This window comes from Balaenoptera musculus, chromosome 5, assembly GCF_009873245.2.
Source record: "Balaenoptera musculus isolate JJ_BM4_2016_0621 chromosome 5, mBalMus1.pri.v3, whole genome shotgun sequence".
Classification (NCBI taxonomy): Eukaryota; Metazoa; Chordata; class Mammalia; order Artiodactyla; family Balaenopteridae; genus Balaenoptera; species Balaenoptera musculus.
Genome location: NC_045789.1, coordinates 64234975 through 64257370, shown reverse-complemented (window position 1 = coordinate 64257370; position 22396 = coordinate 64234975). Strand labels below are relative to the sequence as shown.

Below are 22396 nucleotides of genomic sequence, written 5' to 3'. Positions count from 1 at the left end.
AAGTGGAGACATTCTGCCTAATGCATTATGAAATTTCTGGCACACTTCCTTGCATTGAAAGAATATAATATTTCACTTTGGCATTTGGTCTTTAACCAATGGGACATCTTTTATTTTCACAAAGAGTAGGAAGCACCAGTTATTAATGTGCCTCTTCCAAGCCCTTCATTCATGAATATTCTTGGTTCTCAACCCTGAACTGCACACTAGAATCACAATCCAGGGATGAGGGGTGAGGGCAGTGGTTTATAAAAGCTCCCTAGGAGATTCTGATATGCAGCAAATGGAAACCATTAGATAAAGAAAAAGCATGGGAAGGAGATAAATTGCTCACACCTATCATGAAAAAGTTGTCTTCAACAAGCTGTTTTCTTATGTAATTATATTTATTGCTTTTGACAAATAAATATTACAAAATTATATATTCGACTTTCACTATATACTAACGTACATCCCACATACTAAAGGAGTGGAATGGAAGAGAAAGAAACGATAGAGAAGAAAGTTGATCGAAATGTAACTAATTAAAAACACAGCTTTATTAAAGCCAGTCACTGTCACGGTAAGGAACAGATTCAGGTTCTGTACTTCCATTTCCCAACTAGTTTAAGAGAAAAGCTAAGCTACGATTTGCATTCCATCTCCTACAGAGAAAATTACTTCCTTTACTAATGTTGCATCCAATTATTTATCTTAGCTGACGTATGTAACCCATATATCTGTTTCCCTCCCCACCCGGTACAGGTAACTCTACACCAATAATGGAACCCCCTAATAATCCAACTTTCATTCCAGCTGTAGCAAATGAAGGAGGAAAACACTGGACTGTGCCAGAAGTCAGGGCTCTAATAGGCATCTGGTCTGATAAAGGCATACAACAACAACTAGAGGGAACAGTGAGAAATAAAAGGATATTTGAACAAATTGCTGCCGAGCTTCAGAAACTCGGAATAGAGAGAGACTGGAAGCAGTGCAGAACAAAGTACAAAAACTTAAAACATGAATACAAGATTGTAAGAATGGCTCAAGACCTAGGCATGACTAAGAGTATGAAATTTTTTACTGAGTTGGATGCTATTCTGGGACACAGTAAAACAGAAAACTCACAAGAACAGGAATCCCACGATGGAAAGCAAGCCACAGGATGTGCCAATGTAAAAATGGAAGAGGATCAGACAGGTAGGAAGGCAAAGAAAAGTAATCTTAACATCATGCTACCATATAAAAAAATGTCAATACATGAATACAGTCTAAGTTAAATAGGTTTCATTAACTGCTATTCAACAAGCTAATTGCTCAATTTATCATGAAACAGATTTCACATATATTTGATCAGAACACAGAGAATAGTACAGAGTTACACAGAAGGAGGAAAGAAGTTTGAATTTCTAGAAGTTTAAAAAGACCAATTTTAATAAAGCAAAAATGCAATTCCAGATGGCAGAACTTAAAGCAAATTTTCATACTAGTTGTGGTAAAATCATGAGTAAACAGAAAAGGGGCAGTGAAAAACTTAGAAAAATACAAAACCTGTGAGAATGTAAGTGTGAGTTGTCCTGGGACACATCATAAAGTTCTTCAAAATGAATTTAACCCAAAGAATTGAGATGCAATATACACAAAGACTTGACAGACAGCATGAAATAAACTGCATGAGTTCTAGGCCAGGAGTCAGGAAATCCAAGTTCTAACTCAGTCTCTGTGGAACTTTGAACTCACAAGTCTCTCCTCTAGACCTGACTATGTAAAATGGCGGACTGGACAAGACGTTCTTAAAGACCTCTACCAAACATAATGTTTCTAGATCTTAACATCATTAAATGATGCAGTCCTAATTCTTAAGAGTATGAGTGTGTGTCTAGGGGAAAGAGAGGGAAATGATAGAGAGTTAGGATTGGGAAATGGTGGTGAGAAGTCCTAAAATGTTTCACTGGTGGACAAGAAAAGAAACTGGTCTGCTGGGGAACTATACATCTCCCCCATTAAAATTAAAATGTAAAATAACTGGTGATCAAGTAGCCCAACAGCAGCGGCCTGATTATGTTCATACAGTAATTGCTGGAGGTGCAGCTGAAGATGACTGTCAGTTTTATGTCAGAAGACCTAGTAAGAGATTTGTAACACCAGATATTTATAGTGACCTAAGACTAAAAAATATGTTTAAGGACGGGGAATCTAAGCTACAGAAAAGTAAACAACCATAGTTTTTAGTATCAGGTTCACTCTAAAGGGGAAAATAATATATCAGAACTTAAAACACAAATCTGAAAGTGAATAAAAAACAAACCACCATATATCCCACTATGTTCATACAGTCATTGCTGGAGATGCAGCTGAAGACGACTTGGTCAGTAATATGTCAGAAGACCTAAGAGAGACAGATATGAGACAAAGCCCTGGCACAGGTAAAACAATATTCATTTTTGTTTTTTGTTTTTGGTCTGTGACAAAATACATAAGATGTTATTATAAGATGCTACTACAGGCTGAACTGTGTCACCCCCAAATTCGTATGTTGAAGACCTAACCCCCACTGTTATTACATTTGGAGATGGGGGCCGTTGGGAGATAATTAGGTTTAGATGAGGTCATAAGGGTGAGGTCTTCATGATGAGTTTTATGGGGACATGTGTATGCATATGGCTGATTCGCTTTGTTGTGCCACAGAAACTAACACAGTATTGTGAAGTAATTATACTCCAATAAAGATCTATTAAAAAAAAAGAACATATACGAGAATGTTATAACATTATGAAGTACTGTTGGATAATACATTTCCAAAATACAGAAATGGAAGGTGGAAATTATTAATGACAGTAAAGTTCCCTAAGGCTGTTGTTCTCAAAGTGTAGCGGCATCAGCATTATCTGGGAACTTATTCAAAACGCAAATTCTTGGGCCCCATCCAGACTCAGAAACTCTGAAGGTGAGGCCCAGCAATCTGTTAAGTACTTCAGGTGATTCTGATATATGTTCAAATTTGAGAACCACTGCCCTGGGGTATAGGGTAGTAAGGGGATGAAGAGTGTGTGTTTCCTCTCGGATGGTTTGCCTTTTACACAAACCAAAATTGGGGGAAGAGGGGATCACTAAGCCCCCAAGCAGAAGCCTAGCCATCACAGACCTTGTATGTAGTCTTTCAGTCCAAAGCTTCATAAAGCCTTGGAAAGTATAAAGACCAATGCTGATTAAAAAATCAGGTGCCCCACGGTCTTGGCAAACTTGAGATAAAAAGCTTGATGGGAGAAAAGGATAGCTGCCAGAACACTGACAGGTGTAAATGGAGGGAAATTAAGGAGACTAACTAGACAGGAATGTGCAGCTGACTAGAGTGAGACAACAAAAGTAAACAAAGCTCTGTGCTCCTAAGGATTCTAAAGGTATCACTGCAATGGCCCTTGTCATTAGGAGTTAAAGTCAGATTACTACGTATAGTGTTTAATAAGGCAGAAGGATTTCCATGAAAAAAGTTAAAAACATTAGCATTCAGAAGATGTAAGCTTGTTAGTCCTCTGGAAAACTCACTTAAGGACAACACCTCAAGATAATTTTTTATATGTAAAAGGAAAATATTAAGTCGGATGTAAACTGATAGGTTTTAAAAAGTTGTTTGGTATGTTTACATGTTAGTATGGAATATATTTAGAAAATATGAAACAGGATGTTTAGAGTCATTCTAGAAATAATGCTATTTTAAACTTTCAGATGAAAATAAAAGCAAAGGTATAAACCCACATGGATCTCAGCAGCTAAATACGTATGAAAACAATTTAAATAGGCAAGAATTTTAGGCACACCTGCAATATATACCTCTTGATGCACAAGTTGCCAGTCCACTATTTGGAAGATTGTTCTGTTGAGGTTAAAGACATGGATATTTATCTTTAGAAAAAAAGTTCACATCAATAGGTAGAGGTCACCTCATTTTGTTTTTATACATTTTACTAATAAATATTATTATCGGAGTTGCCATTGCTCCATATTGTTAATGTTGACACTTGGTCATAAAACCGATCTCCCAAAAGTAACACTTTCCTACCTTAAAAGTATACTATAAGCTTCTTTCGTATTTCAAATAAAAATCCAGCTAGAGCTGTGGACCCCTGAATTCTGGATAACTAAGTAGTTCCCAACTTAGAACTCCTGGAGATTTTGGTTTAGTGTGTGTTGTAGAGTGGATTCAGGCACCTGTATTTTTAGAGAAGATCATCAAGCACAGCCAGGTTGTCATGGTTTTAGAGAATAATACCAGCAGATGGCTGAAGACAGTAATACATAAAATCCAATTTGACTCCACTCGGGGTAGAAAAATCAGCTACTTCCAGCAAATTATCACTTAAAAAATGTATGACCAATGAAATATGAAGAAATTAATCACTGGAAAGAATCATAGAACTCTTAGGCTATGCCTAAGTAAATAAGTAAAAAGAAATGGCCCATGAAAACTGAATAACTACTTCTTTGGATCTTAAATAAATTTATTTTTCTCCCTGTCTGAGCATAGGCAACAGAGGATAAAAGGAATCAGAAAGCTACCGCAGGACAAAGGGCTGGTTGTCTGAAGGGAAATTTGTGTTTGACAATCTTATCAGCTAGCTACCTGTCTCTTCTGAATATGGAGAAATTAAATTGCCTTAATGAATCTCCATATCAGTTGCTATTTAAATGAGGTAGAATACCTCAATACCTTGGCATTCTGGCCGAAGTCACTGCTTTCTAGTACAGGACAGTCACAGGTAGATCAACTCAGAGGGGTAGAGACTGGCACATATATCCTATTAGAGGCCACTCTTACCGTCAGCCTAAAAATCACATGTGAAAGACTACATGGTTCTTTTAAGAATAATCTTAAGATTATTTTCCTTTTGTCTGTAGTAAAATGTATTTCCAAAATTAAAATATTCACTATCCTGGCAACTTCACAAAAATTAGCAACGTGATGGCCAGCAGAGGGCATTAAAGTATCTATTGTTAGTATCTCAAAAGGCGTGCCAAGCATTTCGTTTTCTCCAATTCATCTATTTCTTTTAACAGACTGAAGATTAGTCTATAGTTCTCCTTAAAATGGAATATTTAAACACTTCTGTATATTTTGTATACAATTTGGATAAACTTAGCAGTAAAATTGTTATATATTCTAATGTACTTTAGTCATATGAAACAGTGTTGAGAACTTTTAAAAAATTATAAGTATATAAAAAAAGCTAAGACGTAGGTAAGCTGATAAATTTAAACACAGGCAACTTGTTAATTAAAAAGGTGTCATTTTTCTAATTCTTACTGTTTATACTTTAATAAACTTTTAAAAAGCTGTGACAAAATAAAGCTTATGTCTGGTCTTTGCCCCTAGTTCCTAGCACAGTTTCAAAACCTTTGGAATTTCTAGTGGTAGAAGTGTTTTGGGTTTTTTTTTTTTGTTTTTGTTTTTAATTCTAATGAGGTGATCCAGGGTGGGTTTCTAGGTAGCTTCAGGATGGTCACCAGAAAAACCACCCTTGTGATCAGAGTTGGAATTTTGGCCCAGCCTGACCTCCAGGAGGTAGGTCATGCCATAAATCAATCATGTTGATGAAAACTTTGGCTCAGGTGAGCTTCTTGGATGAACACACTGATACGCTGGGAGGGTGACACATCCTGCATCCTGGACCCTCCCAAATCTTGCCCTACGTGCCTCTTGATTTGGCTGTTCCCGAGTTCTTTTATGATAAAACTGTAATCCTAAGTATAGCACTTTCCTAAGTTCAAGAGTCGTTCTAGCAAATTTATGGAATCTGAGGAGGTCATGGCACCCCCTGAATTTATAGCCAGGCAGCCAGAAGTGTGGCCGGCATGTGAAGTAAAGGCAGTCTTGTGGAAGATTTGAGTCCTTAAAACTGCAGAGTCTGATGCTAATTCTGGGCAATTAGTGTCAGAATTGAATTGCCGTACACACAGTTGGGGTGGACATAACAGAAACTAAATGCTCCTCTTTCCTTAAAAGATACTAAATTTAGGGAATTCCTCCCTCCCCCCCACATATGACATTTTACTGTCTAGAACTAATTACTCAAAATTTCTACATAATACCTAATCTCTGTAAATGTTATTTCCTGGAATAGAACGTGTGCCTCAGCCTAGGAACTGACAGTTTTAGTCACGTAAGTAAAATGTTCACTTAAGTATAAATTCATGTTTTGCTGAAATGAGATTCGAGCTCAAAGTTTACCTTGGACTTGGGCTCTCCGAAAGTAACCACTGGGGCAAGGGTAGGGGAAGGGTTTGGGCAAGGAAGGAGGTGGTAGGTGTAGTTATAAAAGGGCAACCTTTTGATGAGACTGTTGAGTATCTTGACCTTGATAGCAAAGACACAAACTTACATAGGTGATAAAATTATTATAGAAGTTAATGCACACTGCAAGTGCACATGCACACATTCACAAATGAGTACAAATAAGATCTGGGAAATCAGGATCATAGTGGCAGATTGTACCAATGTCAGTATCCTTGAAGTAACAGAATATTATGGTTTATAAAATGTTACCATGGGAGAAAACTTGGCAAAGTTTAGAAGGGATCTCTATTATTTCTTACAACTGCATGTGAATCTATAATTATCTCAATAAAAATTTCAATTAAAAAAGTAGCTTATTAGGTAGCCTTATGTGGCTCCAGAGTACAGCCTGTCATTTGAGGTCTTGAGGTTGCCAGAAGCTAAACTTCATCCTAGTCTCATAGTCCAGACATGTCCTAAATAAGAAGATCAGGTCCTATCCTGATGTAAATCTCCACATACCCATTGCTGCATATGCTTACTGCCCTCTTAACTACATTTTTGCCTCGCAGATCTACTAATACAAACCTTTGTCTAATTTTACAATAATGATTGCAAGCAACTAGGCGCCTAATCTTAGTAATATAGATTTTTAAAAAAATGTCCCAGTGTATAGGAAAGTACAGCTGGGATAAAAGAAGAGTGTCACAGCATTGCTGTACTTCAACATAACAATCCAACATACCCATATGAGGAGCTCTCCCCAAATTACAAACATCTGACTTGTAAACATCCTAAACATATATTGGTCCACTAGAATAAATCCCTGTTATATTTACCGGGCTAAGCATTTTAAGTTCCTTAAAATATTTATCGCTTGTCTGCTGTTAACATCTGAATGTGAAAACTGCTAAAACCACTTAAAATCTTATGAGTCTTTCATTCCTTTATATGTATTGCAATAAGGATCATTCTTAGTTAAAATGAGGATCAAATGAAAAAAGAGATATAAGAGCACTTTGGCAGGCATTAAAATGTAGCAATGATAGACGTTACCAAATTGGATCACAAAGCACTTTCATACTCCCAAACAGAGCATACTGCCTTGAGACTTTTAAGGCAGAACACTTCCAACATTTTGGTGTTGGTGGTGAATCCTATAAGGGCATCTTAAAGTTTGGTTACAGATGGCAAATATTCCTGGCTTTGAGGTTACAGTTTTGATGCTGGGATCCAGTCTTACTACTTTTTCAGCACAATCTTCAATTGCAAAAGTAGATTAGGGTTCTGTGAACAACAAATTTAAATTGCTACTGTTTGTTTTCTGACAGAGGAAGACACTGTAAGTACTGCCTCAGAAGAGGTGGGCGGCCCTACAGCACTGCACAGTATCACTGGGTCAGGTACAGCATATACATTGTTGAATTTTAAAGGTTCTTTTGATACTGAAAATCTAATATATACCAGTTTAAATAGCTACAGGGAAGATCTCCGTTATGTATTATCCCAAATGCCTCATTATACCTGAGTTGGTAGAGAATATGGTAGGGAGTAAAGAAAATGTCTATTCCCACTTCTTTTTTTAAGTTAATTAATTTAATTTTTGGCTGCGTTGGGTCTTCGTTGCTGCGCACAGGCTTTCTCTAGTTGCGGCGAGCAGGGGCTACTCTCCGTTGCGCTGCGCGGGCTTCTCATCGCGGTTGCTTCTCTTGTTGTGGAGCACGGGCTCTAGGTGCGCGGCCTTCAGTAGTTGCGGCGCGTGGGCTTCAGTAGTTGTGGCTCACGGGCTCTAGAGGGCAGGCTCAGTAGTTGTGGCGCACAGGCTTAGTTGCTCCGCGGCATGTGGGATCTTCCCGGACCAGGGCTCGAACCCGTGTCCCCTGCATTGGCAGGCAGATTCTTAACCACTGCCCCACCAGGGAAGTCCCTATTCCCACTTCTTACTAAAAAAATCTGTAAATACAGAGACTCTCCATATTCATAAATATCCAATGAAGAATACCTATTGATGAAAAGCAGCTAAATTATTCTCACTAATATTGGGGATTAGTCTGCCTTATAATTTAAAAAATATTTTGTTTGCATATGAATATATGAAAAAAATTGACCCTTATACTGAAATTCTCAGTGCTTTACATCAATCCAGGTTGTTTTAAATGAATGATATTCAAATACAGGATGTATCTAAAAGTTTGAATAATTGTAACTCATGTCGATTCATAGGTAATCATATTCCTTTAGAAGATGCTAAAAGTCACTTACAGATTATAACAGTGAGCGACACAGAGGCTGGAAAACACTGGTGTGACAATGAGGTCAGAGCACTTATAAACATATGGTCTGACGAAAAAATTAAGCAAATGCTTGAAGGGGCCACAAGAAACAAAGAAATATTTGAGGAAATCGCCAGAAGACTAATGCAGTTTGGAATAGACAGAGACTGGAAACAATGTCGTACCAAATACAAAAATTTAAAATATGAATACAGAGTTTTACAAAAGAAAAATGGCAACCCTCAAGGAAAAATGAGATTTTATGAAGAAGTTGATGGCCTCCTAGGACAACCATCTCTCAGAACTGCCAAATGGAAACATGGTAACCTTGGAATTGACCCTTTCAAAATGAAAATACTATAAACTTTCCCCTTTGCATTTAACTTAGCAAGAAATTCTTCAATAATAAATTCCTAACATTATTTTATGTTCAAATGACCCCCTAAATTATTATAAATCACATACCTAATATAAGTCAAGAATTTCAATGTCTTTTCAAATCTTGTACCAAAATATTCCTAATTCTTAAACTCATTTCTTCATCTGTCCAACTGCTTAAATGTTCTAACTTTAGTGTACTTGAATGCTTGAAGACTAAAGTATTTTAGACGATGTCATATAATGATTCTTCTCCTATGTTCTCTTGTTTAAGAATTATTTGAAAGTCATACCAAAAACCCAAGAACTTTGAGCATCAAGAGAAAAGCACATGAAGATGGTAAGAGTCTGAGAAATGCCAACTTTTTCCACACTGAGAAAAACTTCTGTAGCTTTTTCCTGATAAGAGATGGTTATTCCTGTCCTTGACAAATTAGACTACATTGTTTATGAGCTGTGTGAGAGCAAAAAATGCTGAAAAATGATTTCTTTCATAGCTTATTAAGAGTGCAAGTAAGAAAGTAAACAGAAACTTTCCCAGATCAGAAATTTCTGCACAACTATGCATTTATCGTGAGCCTTTAAATTACACTTTTCAGTGATTGCTATTAGAAGACTAGGGTATAAAAGGAAAACCCCCCACAAACTAGTAAGTTCTGAATTTTGGTTTTCTCCAAAGGTAGCCAGCAATGGCTGTAACATTTTAGTATTGATAATTCTACAAATAAGCCAAACGCAGAAGCCAGCTAATTATGGAGCTGTAATTCCAAACTGACCCATTATAAGTATCAGAAAAGGTAACATAGTATAGTATAGCACAGAGAAGAAAAACGGAGAATATAAGAAAAAGCACTGGTCTGAGACTCAGAAAACCTGAGTTCTAGTCTCTCTACCCGAAAAATTCAACACGGAGCAAATGACTGCATCTCTCTGGATCTCTATGATGATCCAACTTTAGCATATAGATTTATAATTTATCGAATTGTTTTGAGTTCACATAAATAGTTAAAGAGCTCAGTTTTTACAAAGTGAAGACATCTATGGAACTACTACTCAAGTCAAGATATAAAACATTACCAGCACCCTAGAGGCCCCCCTTCGTCATTAATCATCCTCTTAGCCCCCATAACGGTTATCAATATTCTGACTTCCATCACCACAGATTAGTTTTAGAATCATACAGTATGTTCTTTTTCTTTAGTATGTATTTTTTCATGTCAAGCTTCTTTTACACAACATTGTTTGTGAGATTCATCCATGATTTTACTTGTAGCAGGAGTTTGTTCTTTTATATTGCTGTAGAATTTTCCATTATAGGAACGTACATCCCACTACCTTCTTTATCCAATGTTTCCAAATTGGGGCTACTATGAATAATGCTGCTATAAAAATTCTTGTGCATGTCTCCCAATAAACATATGTATGCACCTCTGTGGAGTATACACCCAAGAGTGGGATGCAGGGTCACTGGGTATGCATCTATCCAGGCACTGTTCTAAGCACTTTATATATTAACGCATTTAATCCCTACTACAACCCTATGAGGTATAGGTGTCATCATCATCCCCGATTTACAGAGGAGGAGATGGAGGCATAGAGAAGTCTGTGCTGTTGCTCCGTTGCCTCTCTGTGAGGGGCAGGGACCACATCAGTCCTGTGTAGTACAGTATTCCTAGTGTCTATCACAGTGCCTTGCATACACACAGGAAGAGCTCAACAAATATTTTTTGAATAAAGTATTGGAGAATAGCAGGAAGCCACTGCCCCCCAGCCCTGCCAACAATGCTTATACCTCAAGTGAGCTGAAGATTTTATTCTCCACTTTTTGACATAAATTACAAATCAGACGAGTTGCCCCATGTTTGCCTTCTCTTAATGCCCTTTAATGGATACGCTATTGTAAAGGGAAACTGCTAAGGATTAACCACACAAAAGTATAATTCCCAATACACTGAATTTGTGCACCGGACCTTTAAAATACATAAGTCTAGCCCAACAGGTAAGAAACCAGACTCAGAAATTAAGGAGACTTGACCAAGATCAAACTGTTACTAGCGAACTTGGGACTAGGTTTCAAGTCTTATGTTAAAGAGGCTGTTCCCAATACTCACCAGAATGACAAAGCAGTAGTACTTTAAGACCCTTTTGGGGATAAGTCACTTTTCCAACTAAGGGAGTGTAAAACACTATAGGAATGTAACATGTCTGGTCATTATTTCTAAGAGATAAAAATCAAAAAGTTAACTCCAGCCTTAATATGCAACTCAAAGCAAGTCCTCTGATAATCTACTCCTGTGTTTTCCAACAAACTAAATGAAGGTAACTGGGAACTAATTCCCCAGGTTGGTCTGAGTGCATCTCTCTATCTCGCAAGTGCCTTTCTAGTGATACATTATATACTCTGTTTGCAGAACCAGCGGCAGTATCTCTTAAGAAAACTGCTCCTGAGATCACTGCAAATCAGTTTCCTCAAAGAACAACAGAACCAAAAGACTGTACAGAATGTTTTTGCAGTCAGGAGACCCCCTACGTGACCCAACTTCATCAGGTAAATGTCATAAATTTTTAGAAAAAGTATGAAAATGTTTATCAGTTGTAGGGTTCAATTCCTAACCCAGGGAAATGATAATTCACTGAAAGGCATTTTCATCTCCTAACTAACCAAGGAAAGGCTAACTAGTTGATTCACGGGATAAATCTATGAAATTTTAGTAATTCCTTTTATGGAATCTTCAAATATGTCCATGTCATTCTAGTCTCCATAAAACGTGACTGTGGTTTAAAGATGATTTCTGATCTGTGAGGGGGTGTGTGATTTGTCCGGAACTCTGCAAACCACTGAACTAACATTTTTAGGGCTGAAAAAGCACTTGGTGATTATATGAATCTGGCACGAACAAGCATGCACACACAATTTTACAGCTGAAGAGGACAACTAGTTAGTTTAACGTTGAAAAGTCCCCCTGACAGAAAGTAGAGCTATGGTATAAATCTGCAAATAGCCAGACTACTAAAAAGAAGTACTTCTGGACGAACCCATCTGAATTAAGCATCCAGTACATGACTGTCTAGTAATTGATACTCCATTTGTTTTTATATATAAAATACATAACATTACAACTTTCAGGTGTTCTGTTATCCCTGACACTAAATGTCTATGCCTAAGACAAAAACAGAACCAAATACAATGCAAAAGTGATAGAAATTTCACCTTCTAGATTCCATGTCTTAGGAAGAAAACGTGTAAGGCATAAACCCCTTCATCAAAAACGGGGAAAAAAAAAATCAGTTGACTCCTGTTGCTGTTATTTTAAAACTAGCCATTGAGTGGAGGAGGGTGAGGAGGTAGATAGAGCCTTCTGCAACAAACCACCACTTGCCAGTGTACACTGTATATAACTAACTCTATATTAAACTATAACAACCTATCTAGGCTTCTAATTTTGACATTCCTTGATTCAATGCTATATTAAAACATTTTTTGTTAGTTTATTTTATTGAAGTATAGTTGATTTACAATGTTGGGTTAACTTCTGCTGTACAGCAAAGTGATTCAGTTATACATACACATACATTCTTTTTCATATTCTTTTCCGTTATTGGTACCACAGGATATGGAATATAGTTCCCTGTGCTATACAGTAGGACCTTGTTGTTTAACCATCCTATTAAAAGCATTATTTCTTAACCTTCGACCCCTACCTACGAGCTTAGAGAAGCAGAAGATTTTATCTTCTAGGCATAAAGAAGTTTCATATTCTTAGAATCAGAATCAGTTCCCCTAAAGGGTGAGGACTTTTGCTAATTTAAAATTTTGAATTGGATAGGATTATGGGCAAGAACCAGCCCTCTCAATGAACCTTAATGATTCTATGCCTACACAAGAAAAATTTAAAGTTTTCCATTAACACCTTTCTTCCCAGAAGCTACTGTTTTTCTTGCCACTGTTATTGAAAATATCACAAGGTCAATTTTCAATACTACAGTTTAACAAATACTTGCTCCATCAAATAAGCAGCCTGATAGAATCCATTTAATTTTCTCTATCATCATGTAGTAATCACATTTTTATTGCCCTTACCTTGTATTATCTTATCTCATAATCCTTTCACTTAAAAGCCACCGCAGAAAAGTGCATGTAATTAGGAATAAAATTATTCATTAAAAAAAAAAATCACCCCCCTTTTCTTTACACACACATTTAAAGAGGAGATCTTGGGATGAACTTTCTGAGTTATTTTAGCTAAAAAATAAATAGTTAAAAAAAAATTCAAGGTCAGTTCATTTCTTTCTCACAGACCATCAGGCAACTCTAAAGATCCCTTGTTTTTTATACCTCTTCCCATGACAGAATATCCACAATAACTTCTCCGAAGAATGTTGTAAACTAATGTTGCTCTGGACTACCATATGAATAGCTTTTAGTTTTTCCTTGGATTATATATTATCCTCTCAATAATGTAAATGTATTTTAAAATAAGATTTCTATTATGGTCAACCCACAATTATCCAAGATTAGAGTAAGTCAAACTAGAAATATTCTTTTTGATTCATCCCAGATTCTAAGTTACTCTCAGCTCTTAGAAAACAAGGAGTACACAAGATGTGAAACTCAAACTCAAGTATTCAGGACCCTGAAAAAAGCAAAGAGACTACTTCTAATTGAAGTTTGGTGAGGGAAAGCTAATCATTTGGAATGCATTTATACATATTGCTCCCATACTGCTGATAAGCGTTGTTGCCAAGTTCCTTAACTGTTCTGGAAGTTGTTGCTGAGGTATTGCCTTATGGAAACTTTGTAATAGTTTCAGTGATAATGCCAAACTTAGGTTTATATTTCTTAAGGAAATTGTTTATATCAACTTCCAGTTAGTTCAGTTAGTAGAAAATGGAAAGATCACAGAAGCAGTTATTTTTTAACTCAAAGGATCTATCAGTTTTTCAAAGTCAATGTGTATCTTGTCAGACAGGAACTTCTCTCCTCTCCCTCTTTTAAAGAGGGGAGTTATTTTGGCATTGCCTTACTACCAACCTTTTCATTCGTTATCTAAAACGTTTACCAATGAATTTTTTGCAGATGCACTATTCCCTGTGATTGGGTTATTTTCTGTTAATTCATATGAGATCTAGAACCGGTAGTTCCTTTTGAACACCAAACTAATTCAGCTTCCCCGGGTTTGAATCCCTAAGTTCCCAATGCCTACGTTCAAATACACAAGCTGCCCAGTAGCTCTGCCCTTGCAAACAAAAGCTTGCGGTGGCTGCAGGCTCCGCGCGAAACCTCAAGGTGTATTGTAGGTCCTGGACCAGCAGTCACCCCACACAAGCCCATCACAAGAACCGCTCCACGCTCTGGGAGATTAAAACCCGCAAGCAGTCAAGAAAGAACCCCGACTGGGCTAGTCCAAGCGTATCGGAGCCTTATAAACTGGCCAGACCAAGGAGGGGTGCACGACACCGGAAGAGAGGGGAGAGCCCCTAAAGAGCATGAAGAGTTGCGGGGGACAGGCTGAAATCCAGGGAGGCAAGGTAGCCCCCGCGCACTCCTTGGCAATCGGTGGACGCCACCGGCAGGTACCCGTCCAGGTAAGAGAGAGATCCGGCCTCCGGTCCTCAAGCGCCCGCGAAATCGCCAACTCCGGCCGCGGGAAGCGGCTCGGGCAGATGGAGAAGCACACGCGCCGCCATCCCCACCCCTCACCCAGTCGCTCACCGGTGCTGCAGCCCCACGAGTCCCAGAGTGATCACATGCGGCACATCTAGCTGCGTGGGCCACTCTCCTGAGGCGATGCATCCGAACACGCCACATTCCTCTCGGATCCCCAACTCCTCCAGCTCCATGTCGCCGCCGAAAGCACGTGGAGGGACCCGCCGCTGCGGCAGGGGTCTAAGCACCAACCAGTTGTTCGTTCGGCCTGTGAGCCTCAGAAGCTCGGGCCAGCTGCGGCCGCTTCCTAACCAGCTGCTCGACCCTCGCTACTGCGGCGGCGCGTGCTTTCCCTAAGTGAGAGTGATTAGCTCGCCCACCGCCACCCTGCCCCGCCCCTACAGGCCCACCAATGAGCGAGGACGGAGGGAGAGGCTCCGCGGCTGAGGGGCGGAGTCAAAGGCCCTGTGGGGGTGGAGCTAGCCCTCCACCGGAGCCCTGGGGGAAGATCATTTTTCTGCACGTGGGAATCTCCGTTGTTTTCCAACACCCAAGACTGAGATGATGAGACTAGCGGGGTTAACGTCATTTCTCTCCTAGAGGATGTAAATTTTTTATGTCCCTCCCACATGCTTTCCCCCCGGCCGTCACTACTTGGTATGCTCCAACCTCTGAGCCACTCTCGCTGCCGAGGAGGGGGCCAAGTCAGCGAGCTGCTGTAGGGTGGGGAGGGGCCGCCGGTGCGCGCCACTTTTCCTCTTTCCTGGAACTGCGCCCGCGCAGGGCGGGGCACGGTCCGCGTCGCTGCGCCTGCGCGGCGGGAAGCCTTGCGGGAGGCGCTAGCTCCCGGAGTCCAAGTTCCTCTCGGTCCGCAGAGACCCCCGAGGTTCCGTCACCGCGGTGGTGCTCGAAGAGACCGCGAGGGGGCACTCTGGGTTACGCGGCCCCGCCGGGGGCGTGTCTGTGGGCCGTGCCTCCCTTCCCAGCCCCGTGAGCCTCTCTGATCACTCCTCTTTTCCAGAGTCCTGCCTCTCTTCCTAGAGCTGCCGCTGCTTCCAGACCACTCCGGATAATGGCGACAGCCGAGGGTGAGTAACAGGCGTCCCCAGGACTTGGGACTCCCTGCCATCCACGGTCTTCCTGCCCCTCTGCCTTGAGCTCGAGGGTTCACGCCGGCACGTGCGCGCTCCGCGGCCCCGACGGCAGCCTTCCCCGGGCAGAACCCGGTCTCCCTGCACCCGCCCCTCTAGGCCACTGGGCTGGCGAGCACGTGGCCCAGGCGCTGCTGAGCGGTGCGTCAGAAACAAAGCGCTCCCGGGCCTCCGAACTTTCTGAAACAAACAGAACTGCTTCTGGGACGGGGAAAAGGCGCAAAGGGTCATTAGGAAGAGAAATGGCCAGGGGTTGGAGAGGTGCTTGGAAATCGCGTTTGCAATCAATAGATATTGCAAAACAATCGCAGGAGCATCTAGTGTTGACTCTTGAAACCAAAGTCTTGCTTTCTCCTGTTAGGCTAATAATAACCTGCTATTCCAGAAAGTTAATAATTGAACCTTCTGAAAAATTTGCTATTTTCTGTGCAGATTTCGTGTGTGTTTTTAGCCTTTTTATGCCAGTGATGGCTTTGGAGAGTTACAAAACCACCAGGGAAAAATTTCCTTCCTTCACTTTGCACTTATTATATTACATATTTATATAATCATTTTGGCCAGTCGTGATTAGGATCCTCAGGAAAGATCGTTTGTGCTATTTTAACTGTAAAACGTTGTCTCCCAGCCCCCATACCCTATTTCTAAACTTAGGGGAACCAAATTCCTTGTGTTGCCCGGTCACTACATTCTCTTCCACATAGAAAAATTAAATTTAGGTAAAAAACTGTAGACTAAACAAAATGGTCCTGGTAACAAGTAACAACTCCATAAAATAAATGCATTAGACCAGAATTTTCCCTGCCATACCTCTAAACTGACAGATCTCTAAAATCTTTGCTCTTCCACTTCCTTCCATCTTGCATTTTTTTTTTGGCAGGTTAATTTTTCCAAATTTCCACTTTTATGGTTTCTAAATGGCACTTCATTGCCCAAAAAATGTTCTCTGGCAATGCAAAAACTATTGAAATCCAGTCTGAAGAACCTTTCATTCATATCCTGCATACTGCTTCCTTCCTACCTCTTCAACCCTTACTTAGGTTTTTCTCTCTTATGAGTCCTAAGCCTACATTCCAGGCAGATTAATTCGCCAAGTTTACTCTTCTCTATGTTTGTTTTTGCTGTTTCTTCTACAACAGTTCTGTCTAATAGAAATATAATGTGACACTATATGTAACTTTGTTTCCTAGTAGCCACATTTTATAAAGTAAAGAGAAACAGATGAAATGATATTTAATATATTTTATTTAACCCAGTATATCCAAAGTAGTATCATTTCAACACGTAATCAATATAAAAAATTGTGATTTTTGCAAACCTTTTTTTCATATTGAAATTCACTGTGTATTTTACGCTTAACTTACATCATCTCAATTTGGAGTAGCCGCGTTTCAAGTATTTCATAGCCATATGTGGCTAGTGACTACCTTATTGGACAGCACAGTCCTAGATATTCTTACCTCTTTGTGGAAGTTCTGTACTTTTCAGTACTCTTAAATGTCAACTCTATGAATTATTCTCAGTCCTCATCAGTCTCTTCTGAATTCATCTATGAATTTGTAGCAGGCATTTTGGCACTTACAGCAAATGTCTCCTATGATGTTATGTTATTTCTATCCATTAGTTGAAATTCCTACCCTGCTTAAAAATTAAGTAATAAATACCGACTCAGGGAATTCCCTGGCGGTCCAGTGGTTAGGACTCCTTGCTTCCATTGCAGGGGGCACAGGTTCGATCCCTGGTTGGGGAACTAAGATCCCACAAGCTGCACTGCGGGGCCATATGTAAATAAATAAATACATACATACGTACATACCGATTCAACTAAATCGAGAGAGAGGAGCAGTAGGTACGAATTATCTAACCCAGGCAACATCTTAACTTTCCCTTCTTTTATCCCCCATATTGAATCAATTGTTATAAAAACTTTTACCTTTTAAATATCTTGAGTCTTACCCAACTGCTTTTTCTTTAGACCAGGACATTTCTTGCCTGGATTGCTGCCACAGCATCGTAAGTGGTCTCTCAGTCTCTAGTTTTCTTCCACCCACCCCCTCCTCATTTCATGCTCCACACAGCAGCCATAATGGTCTTTCTAATATAGAAACTCTGTCATTTTACTGAAGTACTTAAAAGCTTTATAGTTGTTCCTAGGATAAAGTGTAAACTCAATCAGCATGGCTTGTGAGACCCGAAGGGTGAGTAGTGAAATGGAAGGGAAGGAAACAGTGTTTCAGGCCTAGGGAAGAGCATGTTAGAAGCCTGAGAGGGGGATATAGAGATTCAGTTACAAAGTTGGAGTTCTAGGAAGGGAATAGAGAAATCTGAATTTGGAGCCCTGAGCTGGGACTCCATTCTTGGAAGGACCTTTTAAACCTTGTTAGTGAATCAAGACATTACAATAAGAGGATGGGAATTCATCCTCTGAATTAGGTACCCTGCAGTGGCAACTATTAAACTGAATTGTAACTGTTTTGTTTAATTGTTACCTTCATTAACTGGTGATGTGACCCCTGCCCAATTCCTCAGGCTTATCTCCTGCCTTCCCTTTCTACTCCTTAGCTGCTACCCGCTCCCGCTCCCCACGCCTTCACCCCCAACAGCAATGTACACACACAGTGCTCCAAACATACTGAAGTTCTGCCAGGCGCTCTTTCATCCGCTGGTCTTTTTCACCACCACTCTCTACACCTTGCCATCTTCCAGCTAAATTTTGACTATTCCTCAGATCTCAGCCTAATCCTCACTTTGTTCTAGACTTCCTTCTTTGACGTCTAGACATCAGAGGTTAGGTTAAGTGATCCCGCTATGAACCTGTGATTCCATAGTCTGTGTATTTCTCACATTATACTTATTATGATGTTTAATTTCAGCTTCCCTCAGACTCCAGTCACTTGAGAGCAGGAACTCGGTTTACTGGTACATCCCTAGTACCTGGCACATGGACACTAAAAAATGCAGATACTGAGACTGAGTTGATGTTCTGGGAGAATGAGGGGTGATTTCTCCTCTTGGAAATTTTAAGTCCTTAAATGTCTATTACCTCTGATCTTCATCGAAATCATTCTTTCTAATGACCCAAGTCTACTTTTCTTTAGGTCTGATGACCTGCATCAAAATTGGATTCTCTTGTCCTTACTTCTCACAGTTTTCTATAGCTGTTAGTGAGGAGAGGGGATCAAGGATGGGGGGGGTGCTTCCAAATGGGCTAACTTCAGTGGATGGAGGTGCCCCCTCTTGCACATTAACTTGAAATCAAGAAACACATCTGGCTGAACTTTCCCATTTTGCCTGCCATGGAAAGCAGAAGACGGGAAAAATACAGCATTTTTTTCCCTGCAAGCTAGTTTAGTTATTGTATTGTAAGAACATATATGAAACTACTCATGTTGTTGCATTAATTTTAATGTATTTTAACTAATTCTACTTCAGTTCTGCTGTGAGAGAGGCAGGTTGATAGTGAAAAGAGCACAACACAGCATTAGATATCGGAAGACAGGGTTTTTTCCGGCTCTGCTATTTCTTAACTGTGTGACCTCTACTTTTTGATACTTAGTTTCCTAATCTATATAATTATTTACATAATTAAAATTCGTGACAAAATTTTATGAATGAAATGTGATGATGCATTGAAAATTGTAGAGTGTAAGGTTCTATGCAGATGAGTTCATTTTTATTAAAATTATTTAATTATGCTATGTTCACTGATTCATCGTTCTAGACAATTTAGTCTTCTAAATTATCTTCTCTACGAAACTTCCTGAAATCTGATGTTTCTGTTTTATTTCCACAGTACTGAAGATAGGTAAAAAACTCTATGAGGGTAAAACAAAAGAAGTCTATGAATTGTTGGATAGTCCAGGAAAAGTCCTCCTGCAGTCCAAGGACCAGATCACAGCAGGAAATGCAGCCAGAAAGAATCACCTTGAAGGAAAAGCTGCAATCTCAAATAAAATTACCAGTTGTATTTTTCAGCTGTTACAGGAAGCAGGTGAGTGGCTCTCCCAGTAGACTCCCACTTCATGTTCTTTCTCACGTATACATACTGGTCCTTTTCATGGGGAAATGACATTATTTGGATAAATAAGATGTTAATTACCAGTTGATTTTTTTTTTTTCAGTTGTTATAGGAAGCAGGTAAGTGACTCTCCCTGCAGCTTCCTCCCTTTCACACATACCACTCTGATCTCTTTAATGGGGAGATGGCATTATCTGGTTTAACAACATGTTTGGGGATGTCTCACATGCTAAACTTATTTAAATTAAACCAGAAACTTAAATTTCACTGTAACACTTTACTTGGTTTGGAATTACTTAAGTAGTATCATTCAGTTAGTTAAAAGGAATCTTAACAGTTTGCTACAGTCTTTGTCTGGCATGTATTTCTGCAACTTTCCTCTGCTAGGACATCTTAGGAGAGGCTTACCTATGAAGGAACTTAAGGAGCTTAACCTGTGAAAGAAGCACATTCTGGTGTTTGGCAGCTCTAATTGATGAATTGAAATTTAGTTCCTAAAATTCTATATAAATTTGCTCCACCCGTTGGAGATTATACAGAACTTCAAATCCCTCTTCTACTTGAAAGCCCTAAAAAGTAATTGAAGACTGCAACCACACCTTCTCATCCTGCCATTCCCCAAGTGAGAGATTTGGACTAGATCAAGATCTGCAGGGTTACCTCCTGCTCTAAAACTGAATGAAGACTATTTCCAATAGAGAAATCTATTCGAAAGATGAAATTCAGATCAAAACACTGTGTGGAGGGCGTTTGGAGTGAAAGAAGGGAAATTAGGATAACGGTTTTTCTGCAGGAATTCAGGCAAAAGCTGATTGGTCTGTAGTGTATAAAATCTCAGCCAGCAAAAGATTTGAGCTCTTTGCCTACAGTGTAAGAGACCTTGTGCCTTGGATCATTCAACATGTGAAGCCTCCAGTTCCTTATCTGTAAAGTAAAAGCTTTGTTCTTTATCATTCCGGTTCTAATTTTACAGTTTAATAACATTGTCTCCTTTTACTTCCAATATTCCCAGTTGCCCTCACATTTCTTAGATTTTCCAGTAAGCATTAATCTTAATTATTAGTAATTAAAATTAATTAATTACTCTTTCTTAAATCCAAAGGGGAATTTAATACCTTTGTTTCCAGTGAAGATAGATCTGCCTTCCACAAAATAACAAGGTAATTCAAGTTAAACCCATTCCATCAATACAGAATAGGTTCTTGAGTAGTTTTGCCTCTTCCAAAGTACCCTGTTTCACATTTTTAATTAATGTGTAACAAATATGTTTACTTGACAGCCTAAATTGTCATCCATATCATAAATCCCTCTATGCATTGAGGGTGAAAATATTGCTGTAAATTTAAAGCACCTCCCTCAGTTCATAAGTAATACAACCCAGGATTCTTACTTCAAGGCCTCCTTGATTGGTGGTTTCCCAATGACTGAGTAGATTTCTAGAGAGAGCATCAGACTAATATTAGGTTTCTTTTGCAGTACAAATAACTGCTCCATTTTTTAACCTCACAAGTTATCTCCTCCCCATACACATTAAAATGGTTTATAGTTGCTAGACAATATAAGCTCTTAACAATACAACTAGCTTCTGTGTCCCCATAGTAATTGTACCCCTCTATGGGATTATGTATATGCATTTAAGTAATGGGGGATAAGTACAGGCCCAAGTTTTTATTTGCTTATTTAATACGGCACCTATTCAGTGTACTTGCCAGGGCTTAAGAACAGGTGAATTAGGGTGATATAGTTTTGACTCTCAAAGTCCTGCATGCAGCTGGGAAGGTTGGTCATCCACGCGAAGCACTCCAGCAATCATCTATTTGGCGCACTTAACATAGCTAAAACTTACTTGGTTCACAAGAAATGCTGAAAGGTGTTTTCCAGGTTTTATATACTGTGGAAAATCTAAGGTTTTAAAAATTCTTAAACAGATGATTAGTTTTAGGGTATGGATTAAGAGTTCTATTAAGCCTTATATAATTTTTACTTGCTAGTAGTTAAATGCTATGTCTAGTTGACCATCAGTGGTCTATTTAAAACTGCTTTCTTGGGGCTTCCCTGGTGATGCAGTGGTTAAGAATCCACCTGCCAGTGCAGAGGACATGGGTTCGAGCCCTGGTCCAGGAAGATCCCACATGCCACGGAGCAACTAAGCCCTTGCGCCACAACTACTGAAACCCACATGCCTAGAGCCCATGCTCCACAACAAGAGAAGCCACTGCAATGAGAAGCCCGTGCACCACAATAAAGAGTAGCCCCTGCTCATCGCAACTAGAGAAAGCCTGCGTACAGCAACGAAGACCCAACGCAGCCAAAAATAAAATTAAAATAAAAAAGTTATAAGTTTATTAAAAAAGTAAAATAAAACTGCTTTCTTTATAAACAGGGATATATTCCAAATTAAGATATTTCTAGAAATTCGAATGGAAAAAGCACCAGAATGAGAATCAGTAAATCACAATTCTAGTTTTCTCTGTCACTCATGAGCAAACTATAAAAGACTGTATTATACATGCTGTACCTGAATTTTGAAGTTCCTGAATTTAGTCTCATTACTAAAAAATCAAAATTTAACCATTTAAATTTCAGTTCCCTCCTGCACAGAAACGCACTATGATTACATTTTGGTGTGATAGTAGTGATATGACTAATAGTCTTGCAATTGTTAAACCACAGGTGGGGAGC

At 39.3% G+C, this 22396-nt stretch overlaps 3 protein-coding genes across 4 annotated transcripts in view; 2 read left to right on the top strand and 1 right to left on the bottom strand.

The window, feature by feature from the left end:
• PPAT (phosphoribosyl pyrophosphate amidotransferase) overlaps positions 1-14890 on the bottom strand; it is a 37660-nt gene extending 22770 nt beyond the window's left edge. Inside the window, exon 1 of the mRNA XM_036853577.1 lies at positions 14615-14890. Within this exon, the coding sequence (XP_036709472.1) occupies positions 14615-14742 (128 nt within the window). The 5' untranslated portion in view covers positions 14743-14890. The remainder of the gene's footprint in view (positions 1-14614) is intronic.
• On the top strand, positions 1006-9057 carry LOC118895969 (zinc finger and SCAN domain-containing protein 20). Its single transcript, XM_036853578.1, has 4 exons — positions 1006-1179; positions 2316-2405; positions 7582-7653; positions 8474-9057. Exons 1-4 carry the CDS (start codon positions 1020-1022, stop codon positions 8884-8886), a joined length of 735 nt encoding a protein of 244 aa, XP_036709473.1. The 5' UTR covers positions 1006-1019; the 3' UTR covers positions 8887-9057.
• PAICS (phosphoribosylaminoimidazole carboxylase and phosphoribosylaminoimidazolesuccinocarboxamide synthase) overlaps positions 11431-22396 on the top strand; it is a 31140-nt gene continuing 20174 nt past the window's right edge. For both annotated transcript variants that reach the window (XM_036853575.1, XM_036853576.1), the window contains exons 1-3: positions 11431-11449; positions 15570-15636; positions 19490-19687. In XM_036853575.1, coding sequence (XP_036709470.1) covers positions 15621-15636; positions 19490-19687 — 214 coding nt within the window. In that variant the 5' untranslated portion in view covers positions 11431-11449; positions 15570-15620. The remainder of the gene's footprint in view (positions 11450-15569; positions 15637-19489; positions 19688-22396) is intronic.

Coding starts and splice junctions, on each gene's coding strand:
- LOC118895969 (XM_036853578.1), top strand. CDS start 1,020: ATGGCTCAAGACCTAGGCATGACTAAGAGTATGAAATTTTTTACTGAG. Junction 1,180..2,315: donor AATGGAAGAGGATCAGACAG/GTAGGAAGGCAA, acceptor ATGTTCATACAG/TCATTGCTGGAGATGCAGCT. Junction 2,406..7,581: donor GAGACAAAGCCCTGGCACAG/GTAAAACAATAT, acceptor GTTTTCTGACAG/AGGAAGACACTGTAAGTACT.